We start from the raw sequence: 15,405 nt of genomic DNA, 5'->3' as shown, positions 1-15,405 counted from the left end.
TCTCATGGTAAAAAATTTTTTCCTAATATCCAACCTGAATCTACCTCTCTCTATTTTAAAACCATTACCCCTTGTCCTATCACAACTGGCCCTCCTGAACAGCCTCTCCCCATCTTTCTTGTAGGCCCCCTTGAGGTACTGGAAGACTGCTATAAGGTCACCCCGGAGCCTCCTCTTCTCCAGGCTGAACAGCCCCAACTCTTTCAGCCTGTCCTCATAGGAAAGGTGCTCCAGCCCTCTTATCATCTTCGTGGCCCTCCTCTGGACCCTCTCCAACTGGTCCATGTCCTTCTTATGTTGGGGACTCCAGAACTGGACGCAATACTCCAAGTGAGGTCTCACAAGGGCAGAGTAGAGGGGGAGAATCACCTCCCTTGACCTGCTGGCCACGCTCCTCTTGATGCAGCCCAGGACGCGGTTGGCCTTCTGGGCCGCAAGAGCACATTGCCGGCTCATATAGAGCTTCTCGTCCACCAGTACTCCCAAGTCCTTCTCCTCAGGGCTGCTCACGATCCATTCTCCGCCCAGTCTGTATTTGTGCCTGGGATTGCCACGACCCAGATGTAGGACCTTGCACTTGGCCTGGTTGAACTTCATGAGGTTGGTACGGGCCCACCTCTCCAGCCTGTCGAGGTCCCTCTGGATGGCATCCCTCCCTTCCAGCGTGTCGACGGCACCACACAGCTTGGTGTCATCGGCAAACTTGCTGAGGGTGCACTCCATGCCACTGTCCACGTCACCGACAAAGATGTTGAAGAGGGCCGGGCCCAACACGGACCCCTGAGGGACGCCACTCGTGACCGGTCTCCACATGGACATCTCCACATTTAAAACATATTAGTGCAAAAATCGTATTTCCAACTAGTGTAGTTAAATTAGTAGAAAAGGCTGTGTTTAGATCAGCCCTAATGAAATCCTTCCTTGTCCCTGCTTCTCCAGCAAGAAGAATACTAGATTATGGTGTACTTAAAGTCCTATTACTAGCAAAGCTGTACAGTTTGGAAGTGATGTAATTCTTTTGCTACAGCACTCAATTTTATGTTGAATTTCTTAAAAAGGTGAGGCAACAATAATATAATATTGAGGCCTTGAATGATTGAAACTTGGATAGCCACGAGGTGGCACTGAAGGCCCATGAGCACTTACACACATGTCCATGAAGCCTGGAGTAATTGCTTTTGTCTCCTGAGATCGTTAATCCTAAAATCATAACCTAATGATATTAGAGTATAAGCAGAGATTAGCTCCACGTGCACTATTTGTAGGACACAAAAAGTACAACTTAGATATAAAACATGCGATCATCTGTCATGTTTCCACAAAGCAATGTCTGAATGTAGTCACCTCTCTTGACATCCTGGGGGAGAAAAGACACAAGAGCTACGTTAATAATTTAACCATAACGGTCACGCCACTAAACCTTTGTAGTTTCACCTTTTGTAACTTACGGTAAATACAGGAACTACAGAGAAAATACTATATCACAGTAACATCTGTTTAGTTATCTGGGACAATAATAAAATTTAGTCACAACCATTGGGTCTAGAGTACTTAGGCAATACCCCTCTTTCTATACATTACTCGTAAAGGTAGAGTCTAAATTCATGATTTTTTTTTAAAGAGTCAAGATTTCTTCTAACAGGCTTAAAGGTTTTAGCACTAGTGTCTATAAATTATTTTGTTTAATTTCTTTATTTCTAGGCATATAACAAGCTTCCAAATAAAAGATGGCATGAAACAGTACTAATGTTTCAAAAGAAGAGGCAAAAATACACAGTGCACAGTACAACTGACACTTTATTCCTTCGTGATGGGGATATATAGTATTGAAACTGCAAGAATCACAAAAGAAAAAAATCAAAGTGCAAACCTCTATTAGAACAGATTATGGAATGCATTGATGGTTTTGGCACAAAAAGTGGGGAACTATATACTGCAACAAGATTTTAAGTTTAATGAAACGTAACGCTTGTGTTCAGTAGTCATATTTGTGCACTGCAGAACAATACAATGTAAAACAGTGACTAACACGATTCACATGCAACTCTATACAAGTTACATCATACGTCCAGTTAAAACTTTTCTGAAAATACATGAGGTCCAATGATACTTTGTTCACAATCACTTAACAAATACCAACCTTTAAGCAGTCTCACCTTTTCAGCTTCCTTATTGATAAAAGCAAAAATAGAGAATCTTAAATAGCAAATTATTTTCCTCAAATGGTTCCACATGAATGCCAATGTTTTCTATCAAAGTAATTTGGCTCTGACTTTATTGATATAATGTATAAGAAGCTGAATGAAATCAAAAGCTCTTTTTTTTTTTCATATTTCATCCCTAATTTGTGACAGTGCATTCTGTGCACTGACTTTTTGTTTTTAAGACTGGACATAGTGTTGCCTACAAGCTCTGCACCTATGACATGGAAATCTCAAAACAACCCCAGAGCATAGCTTCGCACACTGGCATCTATTTAAGGCCAAAAAGAAGCATATTAACATAGAAAAGACAAAAATGCAGAAATGAAAGAATTCAAGTTTATCTTATAAGGTACAGTATGCATTCACATTTTCATTGCCGAGAGAGACACTGTATTCACATTCTGGTGAGGAAACCAACCCACATATCACAGCTTTTCCTAAACTCTTAGCAAAGATAACATCCATGAAAGATCTATCATGCACATTGCAGCTCCTTCATTTGAAGTGAGCTAAACTGATTGCTTAAAGAAAAAAAAAAACCACCACCTTTGATGAGTAATTCAAGCCCCATTGCTGAGCTATTAACCACAAGAACTTCTGCACTGGTCTGCTGTGTCATATAGCCTGTCAGCTGTCATGTGGGCAGCCATTAGTGTTCAGTGTCTCATCTCCTTTTTTGGTTTGGGAATTTATTTTATTATTTATATTAATCAAGGATGATGATTTCTATCAGGCATCTGAGAAATGTTCTGGTGACAAGATGTACAGGATGCCCACTAGATGCATATGTATCACAGCAGAAATGTCCTCACAACTGAATTCTTCATTTGGGCAACAGAAAAAATAGCAAACGAGAACCATTTGGCATGATTTTAGTTCTTAGTACCATACTGCAAATGCACAAACTGAAGTGCTCTTAGTGTTTTTGCTTTATAAAGCCATAATAAAGAATAATGCTAAAAGCAGAGAGACGAGGGCAATCCCACTAACCAGCTTAGGTAACTTTTGGCATCAGGCTAAGGTTTAATTTAGAGAATATGCGTTAGGAGACTATGACACCTACTGAGACCAGAGACAGCAGGTGTGATTTAGAGCACCTAAATTCTGTGCCTGAAATTAGACAGTTTGAATATAACTTGAAATCATCACCTGAGGAAATTCAGGTCTCAGCCACTCCTTTGTTCTTTTTGTATACCAAAATGCAGCTCTGAGGGCAAGGAAATCTAAATGGCAAGAGGTGAAAGATCGACCTCTGAGTCAACAGAGATGCTTCTCAGCTCTGAGATCCTGACTCTCCCTCTCCCGGGAAGCCAGCGGAATTCATTGTCACCTATCTATTGCTTTTAGGGACACAAGATATCAACAATGTCCACCACAAATGTTTCTCTTTTCTGTTTTCTTTTAATCCTAAAGAAGAGGAGTCACCCTTGTCAGCTCCTGCTGACAGCCATCCTTCCAGCTCAAAAGAAGTCACCCAGAGCCAAACCAGACCTCTCAGTTTCTCCTCCCTCCTGACACCTACTCAAGGAGGGATCAAATTTAGGATAGTCCACCATGGGTTGGGATACTTTGGAGTGAGCAGCAAAGAGGAAGGAGTGCAGAAAAAAAAAAGACTGAAGTAGAACTGAGGCAACAGAAGGAAAAATCTCTTGGGGTTAAAAGAGAAAAGTCCTCATCATGCCATAAACTAGAAATGAGAGTCTGAGGAAGTGAAAGACAGGCGAAAGGTGAGAGAAGGTGGAAGAAAAAAAAACTCACAACAAAGTTTCAGAGATAAACTGAACTGAAATCCCATGCCTAACACTGTCCCAGCATAGCTGGATGCTCTGCTCCCTAGCGAGAGGAGGAAAGAGGGACTGAAGGATGGGATGGGGACCAGGCCCCACAAGGTGCACAAACAGGTCAGGGGGATTCTCTTCTGGCTTTGTACGACAGCTCCCATGGCTGCAAAGGTTTTTAATGGAGTACAGCCTCCCTCCACAAGGTCACAGTTAAATACTACAGGGTCACTTTTTGGCACAAAATCTCTGTTTAATGTCGAGTCATTTTAAAATGCAAGCTGCTTTATCAGATATTTTAAAAGCACCAAAGGAAGGTAGGAAAAGAGATTCCCCACTGCAATGTTTACAACCTTAGAGCCTGATCACCTGGGTCAGGTTTAAGTGATGGTGCATGGCAATGGAGGAGACAAAGGGGAAACATTAGGAGAATCCTTTGAGACAGCACACAGCCATAAAAACAGCACTTGCTGTTTGGCTGGCTAAAGAATTCCTTTGGGACACACTCTCTTTTCACACACATTATATTCACTCGTCATTGCTCTCTCCCTCATGATATCTCATGTCATCACAACGTACAGTGTGCCCACAGAGCATCATCAGATGTGTTCCAGTATCTGCCAGGAGGTTTCCACTGAGATGAGACAAGAGATACGCTGAGGAGTACCTACGGATATGAGTACTTGTGTTTCCTCTCTTATGACTGGACAAAAAAGCATGCAGGTTTCCAAAGGATATCCAAGTGTGCGCTGAGTTAATATGTTTGCTTTCCTGCAGATCACATTGCCCGAGCTCCGCCGTGCTCACTTCCTACTGTACCTTAGCAACACACCACAAGTGGTTCAGGAAAAGTGGAGGTCTAGGAAGTTGATAACATGTTCAGACTATTTGTCAGTCTCTGGAGAGTTCCCACTACTGCCTCTGTTAGGGAATTTCTTCATCCTTAGTTTACAAATGATTTAATGAGAAGCATGTGAATACAATGGGGTATGCTATGCTTTACTGTGGTGACAAAAAGCATGACTCAGTGGGTAAACATGTTGTGGAATTTGCTACAAAAATTATATTCGTTTTAACTGAATACCACAGTAAATATTCATGCAATTAAAAAAAAAGATGGTTATTGTTCCAAGAAAAACTGCCCCAAGGGCAGATAAAGTACAAGCGCCAATCTTTCAGGAAAATATAGCTTCCCTTATTCATGAGCATAATCCAGGAATAGCTGCCCTTCAACTCCTATCACCCTTTTGAATTTTGCTAGTAAGTGGCCTCCAAAAGAGGAGAAAACAGAGAGAGAAATAAATTTTTAAAAGTAAACAAAGAGAATTACCACCCCCCCCATATTTTAGATTGCTTTTGTATGTTTAACTTTACCAAAAGCATCTCAAGTCTGTCATTTTCAGGGTCTGGGTATTCCCTAGGATCTGGCCTTTTCAAAAACTCCTCTTCCATTCTCGCCAAATTGGAAGTCCTGGCATTAAGCAGCAAACTGGGACCTGAACTTGTGGTATTATCTTGTGTGGCTGCACTACTCTCTCTTTTTCTGTCATTTGAGTTTCCCAGGCAGACGCCCTTGAACACTCTTGTTGGAGGACGCTTTTTCCAAAGTTGCTACCTGGTGTCTGAAACTGATTACCAGCCACAACTCTGCCCAGCAGCAGCAACGTGATATGGCCAAGGCAGTGAGGACAGTCCATTGCCCACGGTTCCAGCTACTGTACAGAAAGCTTCCATACCACACAAGATACCAAGTTCATGAGCCCAATGAGTTTTCTTCACTCCTCCCTGATACCTTGCATCACTGAAAGTAGAGGGGATCAAGGAAGAAAAAAAGATGCAGAGCAAGGAAGCAAGAGAAAAAGGACAGAAGGGTACAGTGTAAAGACATCAGAGGTGCTTGAAATGTTGAGAATTAGTGGGTTTTCACAAAATTTTCACACGGATGTGTTAAATCACTAAAGCTAGGAGCTAGCCATTACAATTGTCTTCTGCAAGCCCATGGAACTAACGCACTTCAGTTGTGTCCCCCAACAAACTGTACATCCACCTTAAATACCATCTGCAAGGACATAAAAATACACAAAGCAAAATATTTGTAAACAAGGGTTAGTAGCACAGTGGTACAGTAGATTGTCAATAAAAACAATAATTAAGTGTGGATACAGATTCGTCTACCTTGTGTGTAACATTATTGCCAGGTACAAGGGAGGGACTCTGTAAACTCATAATTCTGAAGTTTTGTTAATAAGCACAGAGCAACAGGTGAGTGCCCCGTCTACTTTCTCCAGTTCTGTGTTCGCTATTGGGATCAGCATGTGGTCCTTCAGTTTTTCAAAAACCTGTTTAGGAAAGAAAATGGAACAGAAACCATTACATTTGACACCTATTTTCCCTCTTCTCTATGTATTTACAGAATGAACAGGCATGGATTATCAGCGGGTGCTAAGCTGTCTCATCGTTTGTAATCAACGCTAACATTTACAGTATATGTGGCCTTCTGGCTATGGGATTCATGCGCATCAATACTGCAGCGAGGGAAACTGTTACTACTTCTAATTATGTAGAAGCAGCACCAGGGGCAGAAGAAGCAAAGTAATTAAATCAGTAGTGGAGGTGAGAACAGAGGCCAGGACTCCCACCTTTCACCATCTGGTATTTCCATGATGGGATGCAACAGCCCATTCTGGAAAGCACTTAAGTCCAACTCCCACTGACCTCCCAGCGAGGCTAGGGTGCTGGGGGTGTCTCAGGCACCCTCAGCGCAGCTCTCACCTTCGCGCTCTCTGGGTACTCCTCGGGGGCTCGGTGCAGTAGGATGTGGCCTTTGCTGGGAATGTTTAAGTAGATGCAGTTTGCTGCAGCATCGTCCGGCACCGTCAGCTTGTCGTAGCGGTGGTCACTCATCTGTTGCATGGTCTGCCAGGAGGCACAAAGCACAGCTATTTAGGCCAAAACACTACCAGTCCCAAACAAATGGGAGAACAGAGCCTTCAAAAAATAGCTAATTTCGACTGCCAGGTCAGCCAAGAGCCATTTTGCTATGCAGCAAGCAAGGAGATCTCTTTTCATCTCTGCCCTTCGAGGAAGAATCTACTAACCCTAACTGAAATGAGCAGCAGAAAACCTTTGTAGAATGGTTCCTGCAAGCAGCAGAATTAAGCAGGGGACTCAGTAAGCATCCTCAGTGGGATCTTTTCCTAAGGAATGCGCATTGAGTATGCAAAATGCCCGCTTGTATTGATGGAAACTATAGGTGTTCAGCACCTTCAAAAAAAGCAGCCATCATTCAATATTTATAAAATGAGCATGAATTAACATAAATACGGCAGGAACAGTTCCCCGTTTGGATATCAGCCCAATCTTAATTCTTTCCAAAGACCTCCTTTCTCCTTTCCAAGCAGTTACTCTTTCACTAAGCACCTGTGCCAGGGAGCCAGAAGGCACGTCTGCGCTAATCCTTGTTCCCAAGGGGACAACACAATAACCTCCTCAGAACAGTAGAGCTGGTGGGTTTCAGAGGTTCTGTTTATAGATATATGGCTCATACACAAATTTGGATCCTGGCTGGAATTTCAGAGACAGATACTCTCAAGCACATGAGAAGCCTGATATCCCATGCTTTGGATCAGGCTCAACTTTTTAATAAAGACGGGAAAAGCCTGGAGACAAGGTGCCCGACTCCCCATTGCACCGTTCCAGCTTTACATCAGCTTCACCCTGACAGAGACTGAGAATAACATAGAAGTGAACAAAGCTCAAAGTCAAAAACTTTGGTCCTATTGAAAGCATAAGCAGGTGCAAGTGTTTCAGTTTCTCTCCTAGCCCCGCTATGTTCCTACATACATGGCAAACAAAGAAAAGGCTTTTTTTTCAGGTTACAAATTCTCACACTAATATTACCTTAAAAATAAACTGGTATTCCGTTAACAAAATTTTTCAACCAAATTCTCTTCTCTGTGGGAAACCCCACAGATTTACATCACATAGCAGAGTGCAGACTTTAATTTTATGTACAGTTAAGATTATCACAAATTATTTACAAGGTCATTCATTTGTACTACTTCTCATTCATAAAAAAATACTATATAGGACTGAATTATAACAAGGATCTACAACATATTGGGAAGCAACAAAGCAACTCACACTTGCACACACCTCCAGTAAGTAATTCCTTCATAGACCTGTTGTAGCCTGAGTCATCCATATCCCTCGGAGAACATGAAACTCACGACAAAGAATGCCATGCATTCTTGAGGAAGTGTTATCAGATTGTCATTTCTTGTTCCTTCTGGAGTTATGAAACTCTCCTGAGTTCCCAAGGTCGCATCTCCCTCCATAAAAGGTTAATGTGTTTTTCTGGGGAAAACTCCTTGCACCTTTACTTCACCGGATGTACTATTACTGTGCTTACCATGGTTGACTTTCCTAGTCACAATTTTGTTTCTGCTATGTTGCCAAGATGTATTTTATTATGCTTTCCTTGATGTTGCAGACATCTAGCAGCAGGTGACATGCCTGCACCCAGTGCAACTCTTCTCCCTGGTAACCTGAGCCAGTAAACTTGTCCTCTGCCTTCAGCTTCTCTTTTCTTCCCTACATAATCTTTTTAAGTCTCGATTAAGGAAATATATTTATTAAATCTGCACTAAAATACATGTATCAGTAGAGGAAAGGCCACCATGTCTGGATTTAACTCAGCTCCCAAACACTTGTGCTTTCTCCAGTCCTTGTTGGAAACACAAGCCTGATACTGTAGTTTTTCTGTAGGAACAGCTCATTCATCAGAAATATACTGTGAATCACTGTGAAACATTTCCGTACGAAATTACGAATGAATTCTTAAGGGTATGGACACATCTCCCCATACATTCACTTCTGCAAAATTCTGAAGCGAGAACAGCAGCAGCGAGCAGAAATGAAGAGTGAGTGGCAGGGCTCTAGCTGTGCTGCAGGAGCCAGCTTTGAGGAGCCTGGGAGAGGATGGCAAGGGCACATTAGGAGCCTTTTTTTCAAGATTAAAAGTACAGAGGTGGTCACTGAATTAGTTCAGAAAAAAATGAGTGGGAAAGGAGATGAAGCAGCACAGGAATTTGAGTACACAGCTGTGACAGCGGGAATGGGATCTCAGCTCACTTCAACAACACCACAAGAAAGCATTTATTAGTAACTGGAGGTTTAACAATACAAGATTACTCTCTTCCTCAGCTCTTAAAAAAGAAATCATATTTGCAGGCTTTCATCACTGTTACAACCATGCCTGCATGTTGAAAAAAATTTCAAAAACCATTTTCTTGACAGCGCCCAGGCAGGCAGTAACATCCCAAACCTGCCCCACAGAGAGCCTCTGGATGCAGCAGAATTGCACTGATACAATGCAATCAGGTTATTTTAAAGACCTGTGGCATTTTCCATATTTGAATTATGAAAAGCCATTGAGCACATGTGCCTGGTCCAATAGGACTCCAGGGCAGAGAAAGAGATAACCACAAGGTCCTTTGAATGTATTTTCTATCAGATACACCCCAAAAATGTTGTGTTGTTTTTTTTATTTAAATGACAAGTTTACAAAGACTACATCGCTCGCACAATGCATTTGTAGAGGGCTGGCTTTCTGCCCACAAACATTGTACGACCAGCTACGTTAAAGAGCCAGGCATTTCCCCCATGCCTAGTTTTTCTGGGAATTTTCTTCATCTTGAAGAGGGTAATTTTCACTCCACATTCTCTCAGCCCTTAGTCATGCTTTCCTTAAGCTGAAGTCATTCACATAGCCTAAAATGCCTTTTCTATAGTTTTTTTACAGTGTGTCCTCAGACAACTGAGGTAATGGATAAGCTAAATAATCCTAAATATGAAGCAGCATTATGCATGAGGGAAAAATGCGTATGCGTTTAGGGCCTATTATCACCGACAGAGTTAAGATGACCACATGCACTTTTAAAACAGGCCAAGCCTAGTTACGAGTTTTCCCCCAACAGGAGGAAGCCCCCAGTCAGAGCCCTGCTACCATCCGGGACCTACTCGCATCCAGACTGATGCGGGACAGACAGTGACAAAACCCACCACACCTGCCTTGGTATCTCCAACACTCCACAAGCAGAACCAAACACATAGTGAATGTTCCCCTTGGTTATGTAGCAACGAACACTGCACTTAAAAATGCCCACATGTTGACAGAGAAGCAGAAGTGTAGATTTCCAGGGTCTGATTTTTGTTTTGCTTAGCCCCGGCTCCCCTGGCCCCCAACATTTTTAAGAAAAATCTAAGCCCAAGTCAAATACAGGTAGCCCTACACCCATAGGATCACTCCCTCACCAGATTTTCAGCTACCCTTTCCTAAATCCTTCAAGTCACAGAATTCTTAAAAGAAAACTATTCACTTAAAACTATTTCAGGTATTTTCTCCATCCCATCTCCCATCCTTCTTTTCAAGCATGTTAAAGTTCGGGCTGTTTTACACTGATGCTTAAGCAACACTTGGCCTGGGGTACAGAGCAAATTGGAATATTTTAATCCAAGAGATTGAAAGTTGTGAGAAAAGATTAAGCTACATAAAGATTTTGCCTAAAACAATGAAAATGAAGTATTTTTGTGGTGCAGGGCAACTAACACTGATGAGAAGAATAACTCAGCAATATGCAGTCACATTCCCCGAGGCTGGCTGGGAGTCTGGAAGGACAGCACATGTCTCTTGCTTGGAGGAAGGACCACTCGTCGGGGAAAAGTGAAGGCTTATGCCCTTACACACTTAAGGCAAAAGATGAGGACAGGCACCTGGCCAGTACATTGCCATCTGGAAGGAGGACTAAGAATGGTAAATTATTGCTTGCTACCTGGAAAATACTGCTGATTACCAAACCTGCCATTTATTAATGCTTGCAGAACCTGGAAGAGCTTCGTTTTTAGTGCTGCATGATGGGGGTCTCCAGCTCCACGTGAGAAGTGATGATATCCCACTTCTGGATCCTAAGACAGGGACTGGAGGTGACTGAGATTTGGTGTGTGGTTCCTGGAAACCTCAACTCATCAGCTGTCATACACAGCGATACCACCTACAGCACTGCTCCAGGAGTCTGTCCAGTTCACTTTTGAACCCATAGCAAGGTAGCTTCAGAGCTCAGACACGTACTGTGTGAGGAAACACTTCTTTTCCTTCCTTTTCTGAAGTTTTCCCTTGCCTCTAGAGGTCCCTAGGTTCTTGCACTGTAAGAGACAGCAAACAATTGATCTCCAGTCACCTTTTACATATCATCCCTGATTTTATAGGCACCTATGATCCCATCTCAGTTGTCTCTTTTTTAGCTTATAGCCATAGCTTGCTTAGTTTGTCTCCTTAGGCAAGCTGTTCCAGGTATCTGTCCACCCTTATGACACTTTTCTGAATCTTTCCTGTTCCTCTCTTTTTTTGCATGAATGGATTGTGCAAGCAAAGTGCACACAACAGCCAACATGCAGATGCATAGCTTTAATCAGTGGCATAATGATGGTCTCCATTTGGTTTTCAGCTGAGCTGTCAATTTCAGCAAGCCCGGGATCTTATTTCTGTGGTAATGATCAGTCAGAGCACATTATTTCATACGTGATGTTCACATTGTCATTCTCCCTGTCCCTGGCTGCACAGCATTTTACACTTATCTACACCAAATTGCACTCATTGTTTTATTGCCCTGTCTCTATTAAGTTCCTTCATATTTGGAGAAATATGGAGGAGATACACAGGTGGTATCACTGTGTATGACAGCTGATGAGTTGAGGTTCCCAGGAACCACACACCTGTTGTGGGTTAGGCTGCTCCAGCAACTAAACCACCCCCTTGTATGCGAAGCCCGTCTTGTCCCAAAGCTGCAAATCCCAGACAAATGCGAGGCCCCGAAATAGAGAGGGGCAGAGAGAGATAGTACTCAGACTGAGAGTACTGGAAGAGAGGAAACAAAAAGGCAACAGAGCAAAAGCACAGCAAGCACGAAAGAGGCGAAAGAGCCAAAGCGCAGAAGCCCTTCTTTCCGGCTGACCCTCACTTTTATACTGGGCATGACGCTGCATGATATGGAATACTAACTGGCCAGTTCAGCCCTCAATCTTAAGTTCCACCACAAATCACAAGGGGAATCGTGTCTCCCTTGTCCCAACTATGCTCCCCGCTTATCCCGCCGTGCTTCTGCACTCCGGCACACTGAAAAGTCCTTGGAGTATCACGTCCAACCACAAACATCAACTTGCTATCAACATTCTTCTCAGAGCGATCCTCTGAGTAAAACCAAAACACGGAGCTCTTCTAGCTGTTAAAAAGAAGAGCTAACTGTCCCAGCTAAAACCAGGACAACACCAAATCTCAGTCACCTCCAGTCCCTGTCTTAGGATCCAGAAGTGGGATATCATCACTTCTCACGTGGAGCTGGAGACCCCTTGCGTCTTCATATTTGGAGAAACAATTGGCACTGGAGAGGGAATGCAGCAGCCTTAGGGTTCAACACAAGAAGTGCTGGACAGAGCGGGGCTGGCGAGCTATGCCACGGTGCTACATGCCTGTGCACAGGGACCCAGCCTGCCATACAAACCACACTACTCAACAGCTCCTCAGAGTTTCCTCGAAACACAGCAGTGCCAACAGACAGTTGGCCAGGCTGACCAGAGGGGACAGAAGAGCAGAGCTGGAAAAGCCAGTGATCTTGCTTGAATGTCAAGAATTATTGGGACTGTCACCCCCAAAACACAGATAGGCGGGAGAGGTAACAGTGGGGTACACTCAGTAGGAAGGGGACAAGACAGCCACTTTGAGCAGCATAAACCACAGTAGAATGATCTAAGGCTTCTTGTCAGGTACCAAAAAGTCTGCTAGAGACACAGGATAGGACAGCAGAGACCCTATGGATGCAAACTGCATTCAAGATCTATTTGGAACCAGCAATGCCCCAGTCTGCCATGGTCAATACGCCAATACACAGAGCATTACTTTAATTTCCACCCACGCTCTCCGCAGCTGGGCTTTTCCTCCCTGCTGCACTCTCTCAGTCATGTTTTCCAGAAGGCAGAGTTCTTTACGCAACCTCTCCCACCCTGCTCCTCAGCTTTTCCTGGTGTGGGACACCTTTTGCATCACCACAGATGTGACGGGTATCACGTGCCATTCACATGCACACCTGTGCTGCTCTGCCCCTCTGAACCACCCTGTGTTGTGGGCATGCTGTCACCTGCCTGCCAGCTCTGGCCAAAGACCTCTGCAAAGGGAAACCACGACCTGAGGAGTAGAAAAGGAAGCAGCTTACGTGTGTTGTTGCTTTCGGTCAAAAAGGCAAGAGGACGAACATCCTGTCTTTCGGAACAGGAACCCAGGGAAAGAATAGTCAAAAACAGAGCAAAGGAATAGAAACATGAGTCCCCCATTTATGCAAATCAAATGACATTTCTCAGTCAGCCTCTGACCCAGCTCCTGTGGCCAACAGCCTTACTGGTGACAACAAATATATATTGAAAGGGACACTTCTCTCATCCTTTTTAAAAAAAAAAAATCAATGAGCAAAATAGGCTAATACAACAGTCTCTATTCTATAAATATATACATTTGAGTCTGTATCTTCCAAAAGACGAAATTCTTCTGCACATATGCAAACTGAACAGCACTGACACTCAGTTAAGTGCAGTATGTTTATTACAACATTTAACTTTTAATTAAAAGAAAAACACAACTAGTTGCCTTTTTAAAGTAGCAGGCTACCTGGTACTCTGTGAAGACCTGTGTCATCTGAGATGCTGTACACCCGTAATTCATAAAGTAGTGGAAAATCAGGAGGAGCTGAAGAAAAGTGCACAGAATTTTATAAATTGACTAATTTTTCTATCTATAAGGCTGAGAGCAAAGTCTCATTTTTTAATTTTTATTTTTAGGGGCAAGCTGTCAATTGGTCTCTGCATTTCACTAACTTTTCTTTGTTGCTGCATTACAGAAAAGTCAGCATTCATCTGCACTTTTTGCTAATTCCCTACCTGATGTCATCCTCTTTGGGTTATTAATATTAGTAATCATTTCCACAGCAACCCATTGTGATATCGTAAATAGAGGATTATGACTTCATGCAGGGAATAAGCAGAGGCACAAATGATGAATTCTTAGGGAAGAAGAGATAATGTTTTCATGCAAACTTGTGCATTATTAGAAAAGACAGACACCTTAAGGACAATGGGAAGAGCAGATTTAACCAAGCCTTTTCATGCTGCCCAGGATTATGGACTGCTTTCTAAGAACACTAGATAGATGAAGTTTTCCCATAGCTAAAAAGCACATTCTGGAGGTGCTTCTGTGGCAGAGCTGGGAACCCCTCAGCTCTATGCAGGCACTATAACCCTGCTCTCATGCATGGAAACAGTACTTGGCTTTTTAAAGCTGGCACACTGCAGAGACTTCAGTTATACGAGATGGAATGAGAACAAAAGGCATTTAATCGCAGGAATGGGGGCAAGTGCCAATGCTAGAACAACTCCTTGCGCCCAAGTCTTTAAAAGCACTGCTCTGCTCATAGCTTTGGATACAGACCAAGGGCCTGGTTGGCCAAAAGAGACTCCTTTCTATTTTATGCTTAAGATGTGGTTTCGATAAGCCTCCCTTGACCTCCGTCAAAACAGCTGCATTTGCAATAGTGTCCTTCAGGGAATAATTTAGGGAATGAATGAGCAGCTCCGCTCCCAATATGAGATACTAAATGGGAGAGTCAAGAAAAAGGCAAAGTAATCATGTCCAACCTTTTATCGATGGGGGGAGGGTGGAAAGAAAGGTATTTGCTGAAGTCACAGTATTGCACTACTGTACATACTCCGATACACACAATGCAATTCCATTGACTAATGAGGCTGGAGCGTGGGATACCAAGGATGAGTCCAGAAGCGCAGATGTCACCACCGCTCTGGGTCCTGCTGGGTTGGGCCTGTCCAGGGGACACGAGGAGTTACACGCTCAGCTGTGTTACATGCTCTGCTTTGCACCCCGCCTGGAAATGCCATATCTGCCACGGCCACGCTGCCTCTGCAATTAGCATCCATTTCTCTGAAATGACTAACTGAAAACCTGGACATTTCACACACAACTCCATTATCCCAGATCTTGGAGGGAATACCCTAGACATAGCTGGCCACGGGGATTAAGCTCAGGCCATATGGTGGGATGGGTGCTCTCCATGTTGCAGCCCTCGCCCCTAGGCATCATGCCAGGTTTCCTACCTTCTTCCAAGTCTTCTGCTCCCTTCTGAGATCCATCAGCAATCACCAGGCACCCAGCATTACCCCAGAGCAGCAGATTCACATCAGGGCTTTCTCTACCAGTCCCATGGGGAGACCCTGGGGCTAGTCTTCTGGAGAGTGCCCAACATCAGAGCGTACCCAAAAGACAATCTCATTTCCCAGTGGGTGAGAGAACAACTTCATTAGCAGGC

At 43.4% G+C, this 15,405-nt stretch overlaps 1 protein-coding gene across 1 annotated transcript in view; it reads right to left on the bottom strand.

Moving 5' to 3' along the window:
• Positions 1–6,204: 6,204 nt before the first annotated feature.
• Positions 6,205–15,405, bottom strand: part of DDAH1 (dimethylarginine dimethylaminohydrolase 1) — a 59,042-nt gene continuing 49,841 nt past the window's right edge. Inside the window, exons 5-6 of the mRNA XM_086617659.1 lie at positions 6,755–6,898; positions 6,205–6,321 (exon numbers count right to left, since the gene is read on the bottom strand). Of these exons, the coding sequence (XP_086473785.1) occupies positions 6,205–6,321; positions 6,755–6,898 (261 nt within the window). The remainder of the gene's footprint in view (positions 6,322–6,754; positions 6,899–15,405) is intronic.

The sequence above is a fragment of the Tauraco erythrolophus genome, chromosome 10 (genome assembly GCF_009769465.1).
Source record: "Tauraco erythrolophus isolate bTauEry1 chromosome 10, bTauEry1.pri, whole genome shotgun sequence".
Taxonomy (NCBI): Eukaryota; Metazoa; Chordata; class Aves; order Musophagiformes; family Musophagidae; genus Tauraco; species Tauraco erythrolophus.
Note: the sequence above shows the minus strand (reverse complement) of the source record. Positions and strands in the feature narration are given on the sequence as shown.